The sequence below is a fragment of the Phyllopteryx taeniolatus genome, chromosome 20 (assembly GCF_024500385.1).
Source record: "Phyllopteryx taeniolatus isolate TA_2022b chromosome 20, UOR_Ptae_1.2, whole genome shotgun sequence".
Lineage (NCBI taxonomy): Eukaryota > Metazoa > Chordata > Actinopteri > Syngnathiformes > Syngnathidae > Phyllopteryx > Phyllopteryx taeniolatus.
Genome location: NC_084521.1, coordinates 10,708,420 through 10,729,133, shown reverse-complemented (window position 1 = coordinate 10,729,133; position 20,714 = coordinate 10,708,420). Strand labels below are relative to the sequence as shown.

Genomic DNA, 20,714 nt, shown 5'->3' with positions numbered 1-20,714 from the left:
AATATATAGAGATGCTAAAAATGTTTGAAGAGTCCTACCTCCAGGAGACGGTCTCCAGCTTTTAGTCTCCCATCTTGGATGGCTGCCCCCCGAGGGAGAATGTTTTTAACATAAATAGGAGCACTGCCAGCAACAGGAACATCTCTGGAAGTAATGCTGAACCCAAGACCTTCTGGACCTACAGGAACATACAGGAACAAACACTAAGCATTTGACATGGTGTAAATGTCGAATAATCATTCTTAACCACATCTACAACTACAGCACAACACATTCTTGAAACAAATTAAACTGTGCTTTCTTCAGTGTCTATGTTCCAGCATCTGCAAATTATTTATTCTAAAGTATAACCAGACATCTTGAAAAAAAAACAGTAAAGGCTTTAAATCATATCTTAGTCAATGTGATCAATCTCAAGAGTTTAAATAAATGATTCATTATTTTGTGTTACTTCCTTTTGAGTCACCATTGCTCTTTAGAGTTTAGTGAATTTCACTGGCTCAATAGGAGAAGGCACTAGAGCTCGATGCTCTCCAGTCTCTCTTGGTTTTAGGATGGTGACCTTTAAGATTCAGCTAATGAATATGAATTACTGGTCGAGGGTTAAATGGGTAAATACAATAACTGATAAATAAGAAGTTCTGTGACCAGACTTTTATTGCCCAGGAGACATGAATTTGTCAGATACAATCAAAAAGTTGTTCAAATGTCAACTAAGGATTCATAATTGTATTTCAAAATCTATTGTACATTTGATTTTTTTCACTTAATAAATTTGACCTAAAAGATTTTTTTTTTGTTTGTGCACCAAAATGTGGAAAATGTTGTGAAGGAGAAAGAAACAATGGCCTCAAATGATGGAATATTGACAATATGGGAGACATCTAAAATATTAGTTATGTCTTTGAATCAATGGGCTAACAATTGAAGATCACAGTAAGGAAAGTATCCATCCATCCATACATTTTCTGTGCCGCTTCTCCTCACTAGGGTCGTGGGCGTGCTGGAGCCTATCCCAGCTGTCATCGGGCAGGAGGCGGGGTACACCCTGAACTGGTTGCCAGCCAATCGCAGGGCACAAAGAAACAAACAACCATTCGCACTCACAGTCATGCCTACGGGCAATTTAGAGTCTCCAATTAATGCATGTTTTTGGGATGTGGGAGGAAACCGGAGTGCCCGGAGAAAACCCACGCAGGCACGGGGAGAACATGCAAACTCCACACAGGCGGGGACGGGGATTGAACCCGGGTCCTCAGAACTGTGAGGCTGACGCTCTAACCAGTCGGCCACCGTGCCGCGTAAGGAAAGTATGTATGTCTTTATTTTTTTGACGATAAACTAGGATATTCACTCAATCTAACTGAGACAGGTGCCCACTTATTTTTTTCATGGTTTTTTTTCACAATGTACTTTAATTTGGCTCCATTCATCTAGATTATATTTATGCTAAACAATATAAAAAAAGATGACAGATATGTTTTCATGAAATTATGTTTGAATTCAACATAATGTTCCTAAAATAATAATTAAGTATTTCCAGAGATAGATTCTACTCTGAATCTAGTTACCTACGTTTCCACCAGTTAACTGGCACAAAAGTCCCCTAATATTGTTTCAGTCAGGCTTTTTCTGATGCTAACAACATTAGTATTCACGCCTAAGAAGCTGCTCATTTCACTGAGCTGTCAGCGCCTCTGATAGTCCATCATGACCTAGTTTCTCAAGTTTGTCTTCCTTGCAGTCTGTCGATCTGTCACTGGTTTGACTGACAGTGATTGTGTTGATGAAGACAAACCGCAGAGAGAGTGAAGTGCGGCTGGCAACTTTTTTAAGGTGTCAGCGCATAAACAAACAGGTTGAAAGAGGTTATGAAGTTAAAAAGTTGAGCTAAGTTGGGGGTGTTTGTGCATTATTATCATTCAATCAATGCTTGAAATTTAAAAAAAAGCAGACAAAATGGGTTGCAGTTGTTTCATGTTCAATCTTTAGTTGTTTGTCACGAATGCCAATGCAAGAAAATGGCAGATACAATGTCACACGTGCTGCCAAGCCAACCATTCCCTGTAGAATAGAGCATTCATCCAAAATGGTCCCAGGAATTATAAAGCCCTCTAAAGAACTACAGTATATTCATATAACCAATGCTAGATATAGAGAATCAAAATCATGCCCTGATCTTTCTAGTCTCCAATAAGGCAATTCAGAGAATGAATCTGAGCTCTAGCAAGCCACCCGTACTTAACCGTTGTCTATATTTGTGATAATAGAAGACTTGAAATGTGTTCCCTTTCTGGATTCGATGTGAAAAGGGAACAACAATTAAGTAGTGAGCAAATATCACCTAAGAAACAACATATATTATGCTTGATTCAGCTCCCAAGCACTTAATTAGGTACACTTCCAGAATCTAAGATCCAATAGAAGAAACGCTGCCCAGCTCAAGTAGCTAATAAAGGTAATTAAAATGTAAATTTTTCAGTGGAACCTCTGAGGAAAAAAAATATAAAAAAGAAAGAGAAAATGTCACTATCATAAAACATTTACTAACTACAGCCATTTTAACATTCTTAGCAGTCATAAAAGAAAGTTTGAAACCAAAGTAAAATAAGATAACTAACCCTTTGATGATCTGTGATAGACTGTAGTATACGTTTTACCGTTTATATTTAGTGTGACTGTGTCACTTGAAAGCTGAAATTTACCCCTAAATTTGGGTCAAATACCGATTGTGCGACTTTAATTCAGAGGTTCCACTGTAACCTAGTTCTAAAATTCAACAAAACCTTAAAACAAATTAACATATTGTGAAAATATTCTAATAAACCTCGCTATCAGCCTCGATTAAAACTGATAACGTTCTTTGTTAAGAGTTAAAGCTCTTAAGTTGAATGTCATTTTTGCTGGTGTTCTTAAAACAATGTCGTATCTGGTATGGTGAAACCATTTTAGTTTGCATGGCTAGCATTTGAGACATACAGTGGCTGCATTGCAATAAGTCAATGGCAAACTACAGCAAATTTTAAAAGTGGATTACCATTCTGATGGTAATTGCTGTGAAAACAGCCTAGTCCAATTTAAGATAATTTTATAATTTCAGTAACATGTGGGAAATAATTACTGCTCATTTGGAGTTAACAAATGGCTTGAACCTTTAAAATGAGGACATTCATTAGAGTAATTCCCTGTAAAATATTAAGTAAAAGCATGTCACTGTTTGTTAATTTATTTATTTAGTTTCTCAGCAAAAGCCATGAATTTTCACTCTGCTATACGCTGTTTCATGCGTTACACCACACAAAGAATCAGACCACACACATGTAGACAAGGGAAAGATGTCTGAGTGAGTGTTGCCGTGATGAGCCCAAGACTCATTGCTCTGGAAGCAGACTAGCTCTCTTCAACAGCTCAACCATCTGACGTCCTTTCAGACTGTGCCACGTACTGCCTTCCAACTACTAAAAGTTGCTGTTAACAACACCCCCCCCCCCCCCCCCCCCCCCGCTCCAAATACCAAATCCTTCATTCATAAAAAGCGACTTGCAAGAGAATAATCAAGTCACTTCAATACAAAAAAAGAAGAAAATATACATATATATATATATATATATATATATATACAAATAAATAAACATACATACTGAAGAGCATCAGGCCTTGAAGGTTAAAGCATCAGACCACAAGTGTACTTTTAAAAAGATGAGGTATTGTTTTGTTTCTAGTTCAAAGCCCACAGATAAGATTGAGTAAAATGGTTCTACATCATACAGACAATGTAGTATATTTTGTTTACAATTTAGCAACAAGGGGCAGAATATGATGCAGTGCAGTGTTTTTTGATGGAAGTTTCTTGTACCAGATGACATTAAATGTCTCTTTTGTGTCAGTGAGGCGTCAAGGTTTAATTGAACAATGAAGACCCAGTACCAATGGAGATGTGAAATGATACTGAAGTTGCCTGAAAAAAAACATTTCTTTAGCTGTTTTTGTTTTGAAACAAAAAACTTTCTGGAAGTTCCAAAAAGTAGAAACAGCCCTCCTTCAATCGCATCAGTGGAAAAATGTTGAGTAATCATGCTACCATCATGTACTGTATCTTTGATTCATGTGATTGATGTTTCTCACCTTTCTTCAACTGAATCTTGAACCTGTGGCCTTTGCCTTTAACATAGGAGCTGTTGGACTGCGTTGTGCTTATTCTGCGCTGAAGGGAGGAGGAGGCTGTGGATGAGGTACTAGATACCAAAGATTGTGCTGGTGTGCCATATCTCCGTCTTGGCTCTGGAGTGCTCCCTGTCAGTGACCCCTGTTGACTGTACAATGGGGGGAAACAGGTTAAACGTTTTGTGACATACTGTACTGGTGGAAAAAAAGTATTTAAAAATGGGGGTTCCTGTAAAAGAGACATAGATATGGCACAGACCTGGAGGTTCGACCCGCGACCAGGCTCGTCCTGTCACCCGAATGCAGAGAGTCTTGGCTGAAGCGAACTCTGCTGGAATTAGGTGAGCTGAGTTCACTCTTGCCTGCAAGTAACTCGTACTGCCTTTTCATGGCAGCCGGGACCACATGAAAGAGGATGACGGAGGAAGCCATCGCCTGCTTGAAAATGTTCTGGGCTCTGGAGTTGGTGTAGTGGAGAAAGAAGGCAGGGAATACCACATATGAGCAGAAAGGCATTTGTTAGAACAAGATAAGCGAGACAAGTAGAATATGATATAGTATAGCCTTGGAGATAGAAACAGATGAGCTAAAAAGTACTACATAGTTAGAGGAGATAAGGAGAGTTGGGCTAATGGACCAGTACTAATGGTCTAGTATAGGGGTCACCAACCTTTCTGAAACTGAGAGCTACACTACTTCTTGGGTACTGATTAATGTGAAAGCCTATCAGTTTGATCCAAACTTTGAAATAACAAATTTGCTCAAATTGCCTTTAACCATATGTCGTTAATAATTAATGCAGTGGCCCACTTGAGGATAAGCGGTACAGAAAGTGCATGGATGGATGGATATTTATCTAGTATGTGAAGACACTGCTCATCCATCCATCCATCCATTTTCTGAGCCACTTATCCTCACAAGGGTCGCGGGAGTGCTGGAGCCTATCCCAGCTATCATCGGGCAGCATGTTTACGATTTCTCACAATAATTTTCAACAATGAATTAACATGGCAGGAAAGCGATAAATATCAATATGCAACACTTTATCTCTATAAATCTCTGCAAGTGTTTACATTTTCAAATAATCTCTTCTACAGGATTCCCAGGAAATCACAAAGTCCTATCACCGGTGAGTTATTTTGTAGAACAGGCCTACGGACTACTTATGTGGTCCTTGGTGACCCATGGTCTCACACACACAAGAAGAAGTAAATTACAGGCATCAACAATTGAACAGTAGTTATTGGCATTAATGAGGAGAAAGAAATGTGTGGTTGTGGTTGTTGAGTATATATGTGGAGCATGTAACGTTTGTTAGTCTGTTTGTGTTCTGTGGGTTTTCTCCAGGTACTCCGGTTTCCTCCCACATCCCAAAACCATGCGTGGTGGGTTGATTGAAGACTCTAAATTGCCCGTAGGTGTGAATGTGAGTGCGAATGGTTGTTTGTTTATATGTGTCCTGCGATTGGCTGGCGACCAGTTCAGGGTGTACCCCGCCTCTCGCCCGAAGATAGCTGGGATAGGCTCCAGCACGCCCGTGACCATAGTGAGGATAAGTGGTACAGAAAATGGATGGATGGCTAGATAAAATAAGATAAAAATATCCAAAACACATGATAATGTTGAGCAAGTTTTAAGACCAAATGTGCCACGAGTGCAACAAGCTCAACATTATTCCCAGACAAAAATTGTTTAGTCTGGTTTGCCAGTGGCACTTAGCATATAGATAGGTTGGTCAGAAGCAAGTGCAAAAGGGGGGTGCAGTGAATTGGTGCAGTGCAAGTCTGCATTAGAGACCCCTAATACAACACCAGGAATATCATGCTGGGTCTCCCTCAATGTCACCGCTAAAATGACTTTTCCACAGCAGGCAGCCCTTCTTTCAAACACATCCAGAAATGTCCTTCCCATTTTTATTCATATGGAAATGTTGAAATACCACCCGACATGAATAATGACTGAGCGGGCAAGGGTGTCTATATGGTTGTGTTTACATCACACATGTGCAGTGGAATCATCTTCCCCCTAGGCTTGATTGAATGACAAATTACCCCATCAATACAATTATTCTGTCAGATTAAGTGCATAAAACTATTTAGCAGAGCAAAACAATCAAATGACATCACTTTAAGATCCCTTGAAATTGTTATCCTCTGAGGTTGACATTCAAAGCAGGGGAAAACAGTGATGAAGGAGCATAGGCGCAAGACGTTTAGCTTCTACACTTCAGTGAGGTGCACAATTACAATCATACACGATCTGATGTCAACGTGGAGAGTGTTTGGCATTGGAGGGGGGAATGTAGAAAAGCAAAACAGCTCTTCCTTGGGCTCATGGAGAGCAATGGATGTGTGTTAATTGATGAAAAGAATATTTCCATTTCCATGGCTTTGCAGAGTCTGTCGAATGCATTAGCATATTTGGTCAAGTAACCATGACAGTTGTACAACGAGCTTGTAGAAGCTGCAATAAAAGAGTTTTCAGTGCCGACAAAACAAAACACATGCTCACACTGACAGTGTTGTGCAAAACAAAATTGTAGTTTCTGCGCCGATCTATTGTGTTTGTTGTTTCTCTTCATCAGTAAATAGCTAGTCTCAATTAAAACCATGTTTTTCCCGATTAATGGTAAAGTTGTCAATAAAGGTTAGAACTTAACTTTCATAAATGTGTCTATGCTTAATCCAGGTTCAAGATATACACAAACACAAGGTGTACCTGCATGATCTGAGAGAAGAAAAAAAAGCTATATATCAAACAATAATAAGTTATGCATACAATACGGCTTTTCCATATAAAAATCTGTTTATTATTGCAGTTTATGGGTTATAAATGGTTACAGATGGCATGGTGTCTTATTAGAAAGAAAGCTCTACACTACTGCAAACCACAAGCTAAGCATCATCTACGGTTTAGCCTGTTCATGGTCAGGGGTGAGCTGGAGTTTACAAGAGTGCAGCCTTGACTGATCACCAGTCAACCACAGGGCAAATACAGACAACACATTGAAACAACAATTCATACTGAAATTTGGGCAATTATGAGTCATCAGTTAATCTAACATGCATGTTTTTGGAGTGTGGAAGGAAACCGGAGTGCCCGAAGAACAGGCCATGTAAACAAGGGGAGAACATAGAAAAACCCCACACACAAAAGTTATAGCTGAGTATTGAAACTATAACCCTTTGCTGTCATTTCCCACTGCGCAACTACAAACTAATCATAATTTTGCTATATTATTATACTATATATATGAGGATATGAGTGCATATCTTTGATAGTATATGAGTCAGATATAGGCATAGGTATCTGCCTAAATTCAAAATTATGTTTTTATTAGATAAATCATATTAGATCTACTGGTTTAGACATGCACCTAATAAACTGTCTGGAAAGCCCACATATTTTTATGGCTCATATATCGCCCATATGTAAGTGTATATTATGTGGAAGTACGCACATTTAGGCTTTGGACACTGGTCAAGTGAGGGCAAAGTATCTGTCTTAAATTGTCAGCCCACTTTAAGAAATGAAACAGGAGCAATGAGTCAACAGAAATGAGCTGAGAGTGTCTGTAGTTTTGGAAGGTGAAGCGTTGGTCAACGACTGCAGGTTGCCAAGATCTATCATTGGAAGGCCTGCATGTCAGGAATATTTCAGTTTTATTGCGCAATCGAGTGTGTGTGTGCGTCTGTGTGTGTGTGTGAACAGTGTTTCTAAAACTATACGGTACAACAACATGCATGGTTCGGAACTGTCACTTTAGTAGCTTCTTTAGCTTATGCGACAACTGTGTCGTTGTGCCCGAAATTCAACAGTGTCGAGCAGCGCTTTAACATCCATCTCTCCGGTACTGGTCCCAAACCTGGATAAATGGAGGCTGCGTCGGAAACGGCATCCAATGAAAAAAATAATGGCAAATAAATCATATTTGTGACTTTTTGTGCTAAATGCTGATGAGCGGAGCTGAAATTCACAAACATTTCAAATTCAGGCATATGGCATCAAAGGATATTTAAAAGACAGTTTTGGATAACACCCAAGAGGACAAGTTCTTGCTGCACGTTAGTGTCTTTCAAAAGTAACATCGCCAACTACCAGCTCTGCTTTCATATTGCAGCATTTTTGGAAATGAAATGTTTTTTTTATAATATTGTCACCTATTTGTCAGATGTTTCAAAAACACAATGTAAAAACATTACCGTTCTTTAGTAGGTAGTTAGTCATGTAAACCAACCCCTAAACTGGCGTACAGACAGCAAATGATGGAATTGAATAATGAAATAATACATTTAAACTGTTACAACAACAAAAATTACACAGGATGAGGTAAGACCAAAAAAAAAGTATTGCTTACTGTTCAAAGCGAAGATTACGTATATCTCCCTGGTTTATTCTGACAATACAATCATTCTCCTGGAAGAGATGCTCCTGCTCTGCCTTGCCTCCATGCTCCAGACGCTTGACTAGCAATCCCTGGGTCCTGGAAAGGATCGCAAAACATATAAGAGATATTACATCATTGAGACACACCGCATTTAAGAAGAAATGTTAGCAAGTAAGGAGCAGAAAAGCATAAAACAGTAAAAGTGAACACAATGTTTCATTAGAGTAGGTAAACCTGTACAAGCTAAGATGTATTATTTAAAGTTATTATTCCAGGAAAAACTAGTTAATGTTCTTTATCCCTGTCCTAATCAGCAAGGTAAAGAAAATTGCTATATTGTCATCATGCTACACCACACAACCACATCGCGAATCCCACAGCATCTAATTTTTGTGTTTTGCACTCACAAAACATTTTTCAACTGTGGAAAGATTTCTCCTGGCCTGGGAATACAGTTTTGCTGACTAATATGTGGAGCCTCTAACGTTCCTTTTACACACCCACGCTGTCTGCAGGCCTTGTGGAATGACAGGGCGGCTCGTGTGAGGCAATGCGCACCAACAACTAAAAGAGATAATCTTGTGGCTTCTGACAGAACAGTGAATTTTGCCATCAACGGAGCTTAAGACGGGAGATGTTGATGCTTCAATAAATACCTAAGCACTCACATGCCAGTGCCACCTCAGCAATCGCTTTAAAAAGCCTGCCTTTACGTTTACATACCACCCCATCATTTCCTCCTCCAAATGAATACACAAGTGAGCTCCTCAGGGATAGCCATATGTAAAGAGATCTGATGTGCACTTATACAGACAACAACAAAATACAGTACCTCTAACCAGATGCCTAAGGAAAATTTGCAAGCTCTTTATGTTCTTAAGCAGACTATAACCGGAGTTTTGAGGTGAAGTGTAAAACAAAACTTTTAAGAATTTAAGATTGGGAGAAAAAAACAAAAAACATCAGAGATGGCAGACCTCCATCAAGGCCAAACATTGCAAATTTTGTATTTTAAAAAAAAACTTTCCTTCAGTCCATGCCACACTTTTTACAAGGTTTTGTGAAAAGTAACCTTACCACTGCGTGAAAAGTACTTTTGTGTAAATCTAACCAAAGGCAATGAGGTTAGATACTGTATGTTCTGATGAATGAACAATGAATACTGAGAAGCATCAAACGCAATCATTGTCTCACATAAAAATTAAATATATGGGTGGATATTCATTGTGGCTCGGCAACAGCATGTAAGCATGTACTGTCAATTTTTGGTGAGAATTGTAATTTCAAGGTCTTAATCCTTATGTTTTCACTGAACTGAAAATGTGACCCTGTTTAATAGGGATGTCAAGGGCAGAATTGAAAAGCTCTTTAGCATTTCAGGCAAACAGGCCACTCTTAGAACATTGCCCTTAATTAGCTTCATAAAATGGATATCCACGTTCGCATGGCACACTCATCTCAGCCCCTCAATGGGGGTAAACAGTTACATTAAAACAAAATGAAGGCTCAAAAAGGTCTTACCGTCTTCCTCTCTGTTTGATAACATGTTGTCAGGTCATCGTAACTGTGTTGAACACAATAGTAATTGTGGGCGCCTTTGAAGCAGACATGATTGTGCCTCATCTCAATAAGTGCTGGCAGCTTGAAAACAATGTGTTGCCTGCATGCAGATTAAAGCACTGGCAAACCTTAATGACTTGAGGAAGGCCGAAGACAGGAGACTTTAATCACCTATTAGTATTCCTGTAGCGTATACACTTTCATATTTTTTTTTAAAGTTGATTTTGTCTACACACTGTTACTGTGATGATGGGACTATACAGCCGCCCTCTCACTTTTTCCCCACTTAGCTGTGGAAACCAGGGGAGTTGAATCTAAATGGCATTTAATGCAGCCTTCAACTCAGTGAATTCATTAGATGTGGAAGCACAGGGACTTTGCAAATACAGAATTATCTGAAGACTCTGAGGAAAATGAAGTATGTTTTCAACAAAAAACAGCTTGCTACTACAGCTTTACTCCTTGTGGCTGTGTAGCAGTGCTGAGACCTGCTCTGAAATATGCCACCTGGTCCCATTTTCTACCTTTTATCAAATAATAATGCAATCAAGATCTTTTTTATGTACAATAATCAGAATCAGAATAAGAATCAGAATCATCTTTAGCAATACTTACTTTTTGCATGTATTTGTGAGATAGCATGAATGTGTGAAAAAGTCTCAAAGCCTTTTTCTGCAGCTATATTGTCTGTCTGTTTGAGTCGTGACTTGATGTGAATGCAGTGAAGCAGAATGGTGAGTGCTGCGGCCGGATCACTTGCGTTTTTGTGTTTGCTGTCCGGTTTTGCTGACTGGCTGACCCCTGTGGCTGTAGACTAGACACTAATGACAGTTCATTGAGTCTAATGCCTCCTTTGCTAACACACGACATTAGCCATTAGCATCATCCTATGAAAAAAAAGCTATCATGCCTAAAGCCTATTGAAGGCTATGATAGCTGTTAGCGCAACACTTTGCGGTTGGTTTACACGGAGCACTTCAAATGATTACAATTGCGCCTTAAGTAAGCCCTATGAAAAGTACAAGTTACAACATATTAATGACAAGAGCCTCAGTTCAACAATATTCCACGATCAACAAAATGCTCGTGTCAAGAATATATAATGTCCTTAATCGTTATTTCGCTCCTCTGACACAGGCTGTTTCAAGGTGTCACAGCTTCTGAGGGCACCAATGACAATAGATCAAACCTAAATATAGTTACCCAACACTTGCTTATGCGCATCAATGGGATTAGTGCCCCCAAAGAAATGACACACATCCAATCTTCATGACGGCCACACCTCTCTACTTCAAATGTCATCCCACTTCATCTCCTTGCTCTGTCTTTCCAACTCATTTTCCCCGTCTCTCATTCCATGGAGCTGAGTAGTCACATTCACCTTGATGCCGTCTTGGCGAGCAGCATAGATTAGTGTTATAGGCAAGCTTTTAGTTTGATTACATTTGGCTACGTGCACTGTCCTTTACGTTTTTGCTGGAATAACCATGAACTTGGAATACACTGCTTCTCCTGTGCTCTGTCAGTAACAGTGTGCATTGGTTTAAAAAAATAAAAAATAAGGCAAAAGACAGCTGAATCACCTTCAAGGCTGAGCAGATATTATTGTGATTGAGGACAAAGGTTAGAATAAAAAAGAAACATAACAAGCCTTTAAAAACTGTGCAGTCAAGGGTAAAATTACTTGACTCTATTCTCATTCCCATTGGGAGGGTTCCAATTTGTGGGAAAAGAAATATTGTGGGTTATCTTTTGGCAGAGAAAACTAAAATAAAGGGAAAGTAAGTATACAGCCTTTGATTGGCAAAAAGCAATTCAAAAACTAAAGCTAGTTAGGTATGATGCCAAGACTTTCTCTTTTTACCTGACATCTTGTGAACTGAATGGAACTACGTGGATCCCCAGGGGCCCTCCTTTATTGGACACCTCAACTGGCTTGAGCATGGCCCTGCAAGATGGTGATGGATGTGGTGAGAGGAGGAGGGGGACGATGAAAAACACAAATAACATGATTATAGAAAAGCATGGTATAAAAAGGATGTAGTCAACATGACAGGCTGATGGAATTTATGAGCATGGACTATTGGGAGTAGTCGCATTGTATTGTCGATGGAAAGTCATCCATTGCAAAAGTCACCCCAGTGAAACTCAGGGTCAACAATGGACCCAAACGGAGACTCCAATTAAGTGATTAAGATCAAATTGGTGTTATAAATGAAAACAGACTAACTGAAAAATGTGAGAATCGTGGGGTTTAATTTGTGCAGATAAAGACGTGATGACAAATGAACACAACTAACCACGGTGTCTCTATCCTATCTTGTCATTCGCATGCGGTGAGTGTTTTTTTTTCTTCATTTAGTGGTGTTTAGAAATTACGTTGTCGTATTATTTCCCCAGTGTTTGGATAACGTACAGCAATTGGTAATAAAAAATAAATAAATAAATAGGTGAATCTGCGGGTGCCTAACTGCAAGTATGCAGGGTTCCACTGTACTTTTTTGTTTTACAAATTCATGAGCCTCCATAATGTTAAAGCCATAACATTTTCAAGTGAGGAACCTTCTACTAAAAGGGTGAGGGCCAAAACAAAGCTACCTCACAAAGTCTGGCATCTGAAAAGAATATGCAAATTTGTTTTTTAAATTGTGACTTTTAAACAATAATAATACTAAGCACAATATGTGGGGTCACTCACTCGAGACTTAACACTGGTGAATGGTCCAATGAGGAGTCAGCTCTTCCTACTGGCTCTATCCTTTCAATTCTTTGTTCATGTGTTCGCCTCACCTCTTCCTCCTCCTAAAAAACAAAAGAAGAAAAAGAGAATAAATTATTTAAAAATGCCCCTGTATGAAATGAAAAAAAGACTTTAACGCTCCTAGACATGTTCCATTCTATCGTTAATGCTGTTTGGCTGTTATCTCCACTGGCTTTTAAATCAATTACCCTCTGGAACAACTAAGAACCTCTATTCTATACCAGGAAATTTTCAGGCGGGGGAGTCATTTAATAACACAGAGAACAATTGCATCTGATCATCTGGGGTTACTGCAAAATAGGGCGAGGTTAATCAACAAGTGACAAGCACAATGAACCATATTTTGTTTAAGTGAAAGAAAAGAGTCAGTTGTGTTTGTGTTTGAGCTTGTCAGTGTTCAGATGATATATCGTCTCCTAAAGAACTCCCTCCACCCTTCTCTCTTTTTACTGAAATGTCAAACACATCCAAAAAGGTCTTTATGGCTTAATGTTTTTATGGAAATTGATTCAACCCTTTTCAGAGGAAAGGATATCTTTGGCGCCATATGGGGGTAATGCACAGAGACTCTGCCCCCTATTTATTTATTCGAGTTGAACAATAAGGTGGGATGAGCAGTCTACTTTTGGACTACCGCTAACCTTACGTGTCCAATAGATTTCCTTCTCTAAGCGTCCAGTATAAAAATTAATCAATCAACCAGTCAAGCCCACCTTTAAATATGTCAGTTGAGGTCCTGGTTTTCCTGTGAGACCATTATTCACAAAGCTTTATAGAAAAACCCCTGAGGTGAGCTGGCTATTTTCATGCACACATATGAAGTAGACAAAGGACCTAGCCTCCTGTGGGAATCCATAAAGACATAGGGAGCTACATCTCAAAACGGAACTCTCCCTGAGGAATAGAGGAAATTGCAATTCATAGGCAATCTTTTACTTTAAAGTTACAGAGTGCGTAATGGCAGGGGCTTTCTGGTCCCCCTGCCTGCATCCATAGTTATTACTGCAGTCACAAAGGTGAGGCTATACAACCCCAATTCCAATGACGTTGGGATGTTGTGTTAAACATAAATAAAAACAGAATACAATGATTTGCAAATCATGTTCAACCTATATTTAATTGAATACCCTACAAAGACAAGATATTTAATGGTCAAACTGATAAACTTGATTTTTTTTTTAGCAAATAATCACTAACTTGGAATTTTATGGCTGCAACACGTTCCAAAAAAGCTGGGACAGGTGGCAAAAAGTTGAGGAATGCTCATCAAACACCTGGTTGGAACATCCCACAGGTGAACAGGCTAATTAGGAACAGCTGGGTGCCATGATTGGGTATAAAAGGAGCTTCCCTGGTTTGCTCAGTCATTCACAAGCAAAGATGGGGCGAGGTTCACCTCCTTGTGAACAAGTGCATGAGAAAAGAGTCGAACAGTTTAAGGACAATGTTCTTCAACGTACAATTGCAAGGAATTTAGGGATTTCATCAGCTACGGTCCATAATATCTTCAAAAGGTTCAGAGAATCTGGAGAAATCACTGCATGTAAGCGGGAAGGCCGAAAAACAACATTGAATGCCCGTGACCTTTAATCCCTCAGGCGGCACTGCATCAAAAACCGACATCAATGTGTAAAGGATATCACCACATGGGCTCATGAACACTTCAGAAAACCAATGTCAGTAAATACAGTTTGGCGCTACATCCTTAAGTGCAACTTGAAACTCTACTATGCAAAGCAAAAGCCATTTATCAACAACACCAAGAAACGCCGCCGGATTCTCTGGACCTGAGCTCATCTAAAATGGACTGATGCAAAGTGGAAAAGTGTTCTCTGGTCCGACGAGTCCACATTTCAAATTGTTTTTGTTCTCACAAGGGTCGCGGGAGTGCTGGAACCTATCCCAGCTATCATCGGGCAGGAGGCGGGGTACACCCTGAACCGGTTGCCAGCCAATCGCAGGGCACATATAAACAAACAACCATTCGCAGTCACATTCACACCTACGGGCAATTTAGAGTCTTCAAATAACCTACCACGAATGGTTTTGGGATGTGGGAGGAAAGCGGAGTGCCCGGAGAAAACCCCCGCAGGCACGGGGAGAACATGCAAACGCCACACAGGCGGGGCCGGGGATTGAACCCCGGTCCTCAGAACTGTGAGGCAGACGGTCTAACCAGTCATGAACCGTGCCGCTACATTGTAATTATACTCCTCAATTTGTGAATTTTTTATTATACATGTGTGTATATATATATATATATATATTTTTTTTTTTTTATGTTATTATTTTTTTTTTTTTTTTTTATATTTATTTATATAATAATATTTGACCAAAGTAAGCCCAAACTGCTTTGGAAAATTGGGTTGGTGGGAATGCAGAATGGCTAGCATGTTTACATTGTTGCTGAAAAATGCTGTATTACATGCCAACTTGTAAACATCATACAATGGTGCCACTTTTGTATCATGAGAACAGGCACAAGACGAGCTTGATCCAAAACATGATGTTCCAACAAGAAAAATAATACTGGTACAACTGCAGCTGATTTATATTTGCATGTAACATAATTTTACAGGATAGCTGCCGACTTCCCCCTCTCAGTGACACAATGATGGTTGCAACCGACCCTAGCTCACATTCTATCAACTGCAAACCTGTGCTTATTGTGTGTCTTTACTGAGTGCTGAGTGACAGCACGAGAGACAGTCTAAATATACATTCACCTCTCTTTCTCCTTCAACTTTCTATCACCCCTGCCACTCTTGGTCCCTGTGCTATTCTGAATATCTCCTTTCCATGCCCTCCATTTCTCCCTTCCCTTGAGTGCTTTTAGCACCCTGTTGCTCCCATGGCAACCAGTGAAGTGGGGAAAACAACAAGGCTTTTCGGATTCCAGTGGCACTCAGTCCAGGCTTGCTCTTTTGCCCTTCTCGCTTGTCCCTAATAAACCTCCATCCTAACTTACCCAGCAACCTCCTTTATCCAATAGAGTAGGAAAGGGTTAGAGGTCAATTCTGGAACCCCATAAAATCCACCACGTCCGTGGCATTGGGAAGTGAGGCAGAATGTGAGGGTCAAGGCTTACGTGAGGAAGGGTGGGTTGGAAGGGTGGGTTTGAGAAAGGCAAGCGAGTGAATGAGACAAAGCCGCAAAGTGCAAAGTCGTGTTACCTTCAAATGGGCTGGCAGGTTAGAAAGCTGAGAGGAGGAAGGGAAGGTAGCAGCTGTCTGGCCTGACACCTCACACATAGACACACATGCATGCCCACCCCCAACAGCTCATGCACAAGAGAAAACCCACTGTGTGTGTGTGTGTGTGTGTGTGTGTGTGTGTCTGTGTGTGTGCGTGTGTGCGTGTGTGTGTGCATGTGTGTGTTGTGCCATTAGCCATGGCCAAGTACAACACATCGCTGTTAGGGGAGTAGTGGAGGAGGGAGGCTCCCTCCTGAGCCCGTCTTTGGCATCAACGGCTTAACAAGGAGAGGGTGAAAGGTCACAAAGAATGGTGTGTTTCTGGCCACTGCTCGCCCCTGAAGGGCTAAAGTCCACATGTGTCTATGTGTATGTGTGTGACAGCTTCATGTGTTAAACGGGCCTCTCTGTCAGACCATTCCGTTCCTTTATAATGACCAGTCTGTGCCAAGCAGAACAATGGAGGCCAAAGAGCAGGATGTTGAAATGTCTTGGAATGAACAATGGATGTTTTCACTTCATGTAAAACTCGAGGAAGTGAGCAATTTACGTAAAGCACTGTCTTGTTGACACATCTTCACCTCCATCCTGATAGGCAAATGAAAAATATTTGTTTAAATGTGTTACGTAAAATGTACCTTATGTTGTAAGCCTGCTAATAGCCACAATGGCTACATGTGAAAAAATACTTGTTGTAGGGGGTGATAGAGAGTTTAAGGGAAGCACCATAATTGCACCCCCCGGCAGGGCTGCCCGACTAAAAACTGTACAGGATATCACAGTACTATTGTACTATTGTGTTGCAGTCTGGCACAGATATACTAAGACAAGCTGCTAGTAATAACTCTTAATAGTCCCATTAACACCACAAAGCAATTACCAACATTTGGATTGTTCTTAGAGCCACAATGTTCTGTTTAAATGCACCTAAACAATCTTTTTGATGTGGAAAGAAAGGTGTTCTAGATGCAGCTTGTATGCTTCAAAAGCATTAACCAAGCCAAGATGGGATAGCATCTAGCAGGCTGTGTCATAGTCAAAATACCCTGTTAGATCTAGTATCAATCATATCCCTGTCATTAAAGCTAAACTAGCCCCCACAGCGGCCTCCATGATTAGGTTAAGACATGATTGTTGCACCCAATGACAGAGCCCCACCCTTTCCACCATCCTTAACCCTTCCTTTACTGCCAGCTTGTCGTACCACATCACTATTAAAACAACCAATATGTCACAGTAACTAAGATTATGAGACACTAAATTACATTGATGTCAGGCAAAGAAAACCTTATACAAGGATGAGCAAAAAGGGAAATTGATCAGTGGATGAAAGGGCCATAATGACCAATTTACCCTGAACACAAGTTCCTAAATCGGATTTAGTGGTCGTCATGAGGATTTTTCCAATCTCCTTTAATTATTGTGATTTGAGCTGATCTCCATTTCAGTGCCCAGGTTTTGGTTGAGCTTGTGTTGAAATAAGTGTTTCATAAATGCTCAACTGAGCACCTTAACGGTGATTTTTTAATTTGTTTTTACCTAAGCTGAAACTGATTAGCGCCTGCCATCTCTCAAAGTGAGCGCAAAAGAATAAGAGATAAATTAGTGCTGTATATGTGAGCCAAATGAATAATGTGCCATTGCTTGCCCTCGGTTTAACAATTTGTGATATCTTTCAACTTACTCCCCCCTATGTCTTTATGTATTCATTGAGCTCGGCATTATTGGATTTTAAGCACACAAATTCAACATTTGATGCAGTGCTTCATTGGATAAGTTCTAATTTCTCGTGCTTTGCTAAGGCAATGTTTTGGGCCCTTGTTCAAACAGGCAGGTGCAGCAACATCGATCAACAAAATTTATAGGATTATTTTTGCTGGTCATGTCACATGTTTGAGCAGGCACTGGTTGCTCAGCAGAATTTGTGTGCCCAAAGAGCAATTAAAATGTGTCATTTAGCAGCCACTTGATACAAATAAGAGGCTAGTTCCACCAAACACTGTAAAAGGAAGTCAGACACACGTGGAAGAAATTACCCCAGAACCAACATCCAAGACCATCAGAGACGTGTATTTTTTAATTGTGAAACTGATTAATTCTGCACAAAATGTGGAAAATAAAGCAGTGCCAGTCTGCTGGTTCTGCTGGGGCATTCTGAAGATTATTTTTTTTGGGGAGTGGCTGGATCACAAGAAAACATACGTACACTTCACTAGGCTTACTACTCATTGTACACCACAGCAGCCGTCTGCTTTACTTCAGTACAAAAAACTAAGGTGATGAAAATAGCAACATCAATTATTACAGCTAAATGACTACCTACTTAACATGAGTATGTTGGAATTGTCGATAAGATGTTTTCTTGCATCACGTAAACATTTAACCTAAAGTAAATGCTTAGCCACAACATAAAAGTATTGTTTGTGTAGTTGTACACTCAAAGCTACAGTATATCAAATTAGGTTTATGCTTTAGCTACTCCCTTCTGAAACCTCAACCAAATTAAAATCTGTCTGCATTTGATGTGGAAAGAGTGTCTGGCTTGTAAATGGAGGATTTACTTCAGGCAAATTACAGAGACAGACAGGTTCCTAATGCAGTTAAGCTAATTAAATCAGAGATGCGAGGCTGCATTTGTCCACATCAGGGAAAGTGGCATGTAGATTGAAGGGAAGGTTAAAATTCAGACAGCAATGTTGGTGGAACATTTGCAAAATATCTTTGTAAGATATTTTCCCCTTGTGGTCTCATACACAAGTTTTGGATTTTCTTCCCTGAGAGCCAAACCTGCTATGTTGAATGTATCATCTGCCAGGACCTGTTTTATATATCTGGTCTGGAGTGATCTATCAATGACACAGTTATCTGTGCCTTTGCCTTCTGTATTGTTAAATTGCACTATAATATAATTAGGGGAGCTAATTATGAGGGCTTAAATCAATAACCAGGTCAATAACAAGAACCCTAAGAAGGGAGAGTGACCAAGACTTTTCACAAACCACATCAATAACGGTCACACAAGACCCAACCCCTCCTGAACCAGAAGAGGTTCTATGGGGAGAAGGATTAGTGAGAATTGAGTTATCATCTTGGGTTTTTGTCCAGAGCATGTCTTACATTTAAAAGTGAATAAAGGGGAAGGGAATCAAGCAAAATGTAGACAGTCATTTAAATTCAAATAGCACTTCACATCGCGAATAAAAGCAAGACTTAGGGTTTCAGATGTATGAAAGAAAACTTCAAAAGGAATATTATGCTTTTAGACACCTGACTGAGGTGATGGCGAGGTGATTTGAAAATGTAATCCAATGGTGGTGAGGATGAATCTTGAGTCTTTAGCAGTGCATTAAAAAAGGGCTTGGTGATGCGTCTCTGAGATTAATCATCATTTTGAGCTTGTTAAGAGGGAGGACAGTCTGCTTTCCACTGCTTAGAACGTTGAATCCATCTTTCATGCCGTGAAGGTCATTGAGCGTCAGCGAATCAGTGATGTTAATTTCAATGAGAGCACATAGTCTAGATATGAAATGTGGTTAAATACATTTTTCTTCCAATGAATGAGAATCACACAACACTGCACTGCCAAATTGCCTACTGAACTGACAAATGTTACATCAACAAGTTATTTGCCAACACTGAAGAATAACATGGAATAGGAATAATAGCATTTAATTCAAATCTTATATTCAGTGAGACGTTTTGAAACTCTGACCTAAAAGCACTGAAAATCAGGATTTTATAAATGAGGGAGAAAGAATGAGATGACTCATGCTGAACGATGAATTATTGAGAGGAAAGTAAACCAATGGTACACATTTCAACTGGTGATTATGGGGCTCAAAAGTCTATTCTGCAGATCAATGTTTTCTGTCTTATTTGAGCAGGTTGCTATAATGGAAGAAGAGGGGCTCAAGGTGGTGGTGGAGGTGCTGCTGGTCGTTCTATTTGGTTTTAATTGGAATCTGAGACTCTCGGTTGAGGGAGGGACAGAAAGTCATTTGGCCAAGTCTGTGTTTTTAGATGAGGCTAAATGAAGAGATGTGTTTGGACAATGAGTAGCCTGAGTCAGATTCGTAATGAAGAGAAGTCCAAAAAATCTTCTGACAGAGCCACAGCAATCTAGTGAGGTCAAGTGCATTGCGGATCAAATTCTTTCGACAAACGAATATCAAGAGAGAAAATGGAAGTCAAGTGAAGGGTTAAGGGCATAAAGGGAGGGTAAGAGGGAAGAAATGTAGGGAATACCCTTTCAGTCAAACAGTATCATCTAACGACTAGAAAACGCTTCATCCAGTATCCACAATAATTTGATTGGCTTTAATGTTCTTCAGCTAGAAGTATTTTTTATATGAAAATGAAATTATACTACATTTGAGCAAATACATTTATACTGAACTCGAAATTTGCCAAATCCAAGTTTTTAATATATATATAAACGTGAATGTGTGATTGACTGATGTTCAGTGTGTACCAAGCCTCTCACACAAGCTGAGACAGGCACTAGTTGCTTGTGACCCTAATGTCAAGTCAAGTCCATATATCCACCCATTTTCTGAGCCGCTTCTCCTCACTAGGGTCGCGGGCGTGCTGGAGCCTATCCCAGCTATCATCGGGCAGGAGGCGGGGTACACCCTCAACTGGTTGCCAG

General features: G+C 39.9%; 1 protein-coding gene across 7 annotated transcripts in view; it reads right to left on the bottom strand.

The window, feature by feature from the left end:
* Positions 1–20,714, bottom strand: part of LOC133470529 (partitioning defective 3 homolog) — a 307,047-nt gene that overhangs the window by 168,422 nt on the left and 117,911 nt on the right. For all 7 annotated transcript variants that reach the window (XM_061758996.1, XM_061759000.1, XM_061759001.1 and 4 more), the window contains 6 exons: positions 12,810–12,913; positions 11,976–12,059; positions 8,522–8,647; positions 4,424–4,621; positions 4,126–4,313; positions 39–178 (listed from right to left, as the gene is read on the bottom strand). In XM_061758996.1, the coding sequence (XP_061614980.1) occupies positions 39–178; positions 4,126–4,313; positions 4,424–4,621; positions 8,522–8,647; positions 11,976–12,059; positions 12,810–12,913 (840 nt within the window). The remainder of the gene's footprint in view (positions 1–38; positions 179–4,125; positions 4,314–4,423; positions 4,622–8,521; positions 8,648–11,975; positions 12,060–12,809; positions 12,914–20,714) is intronic.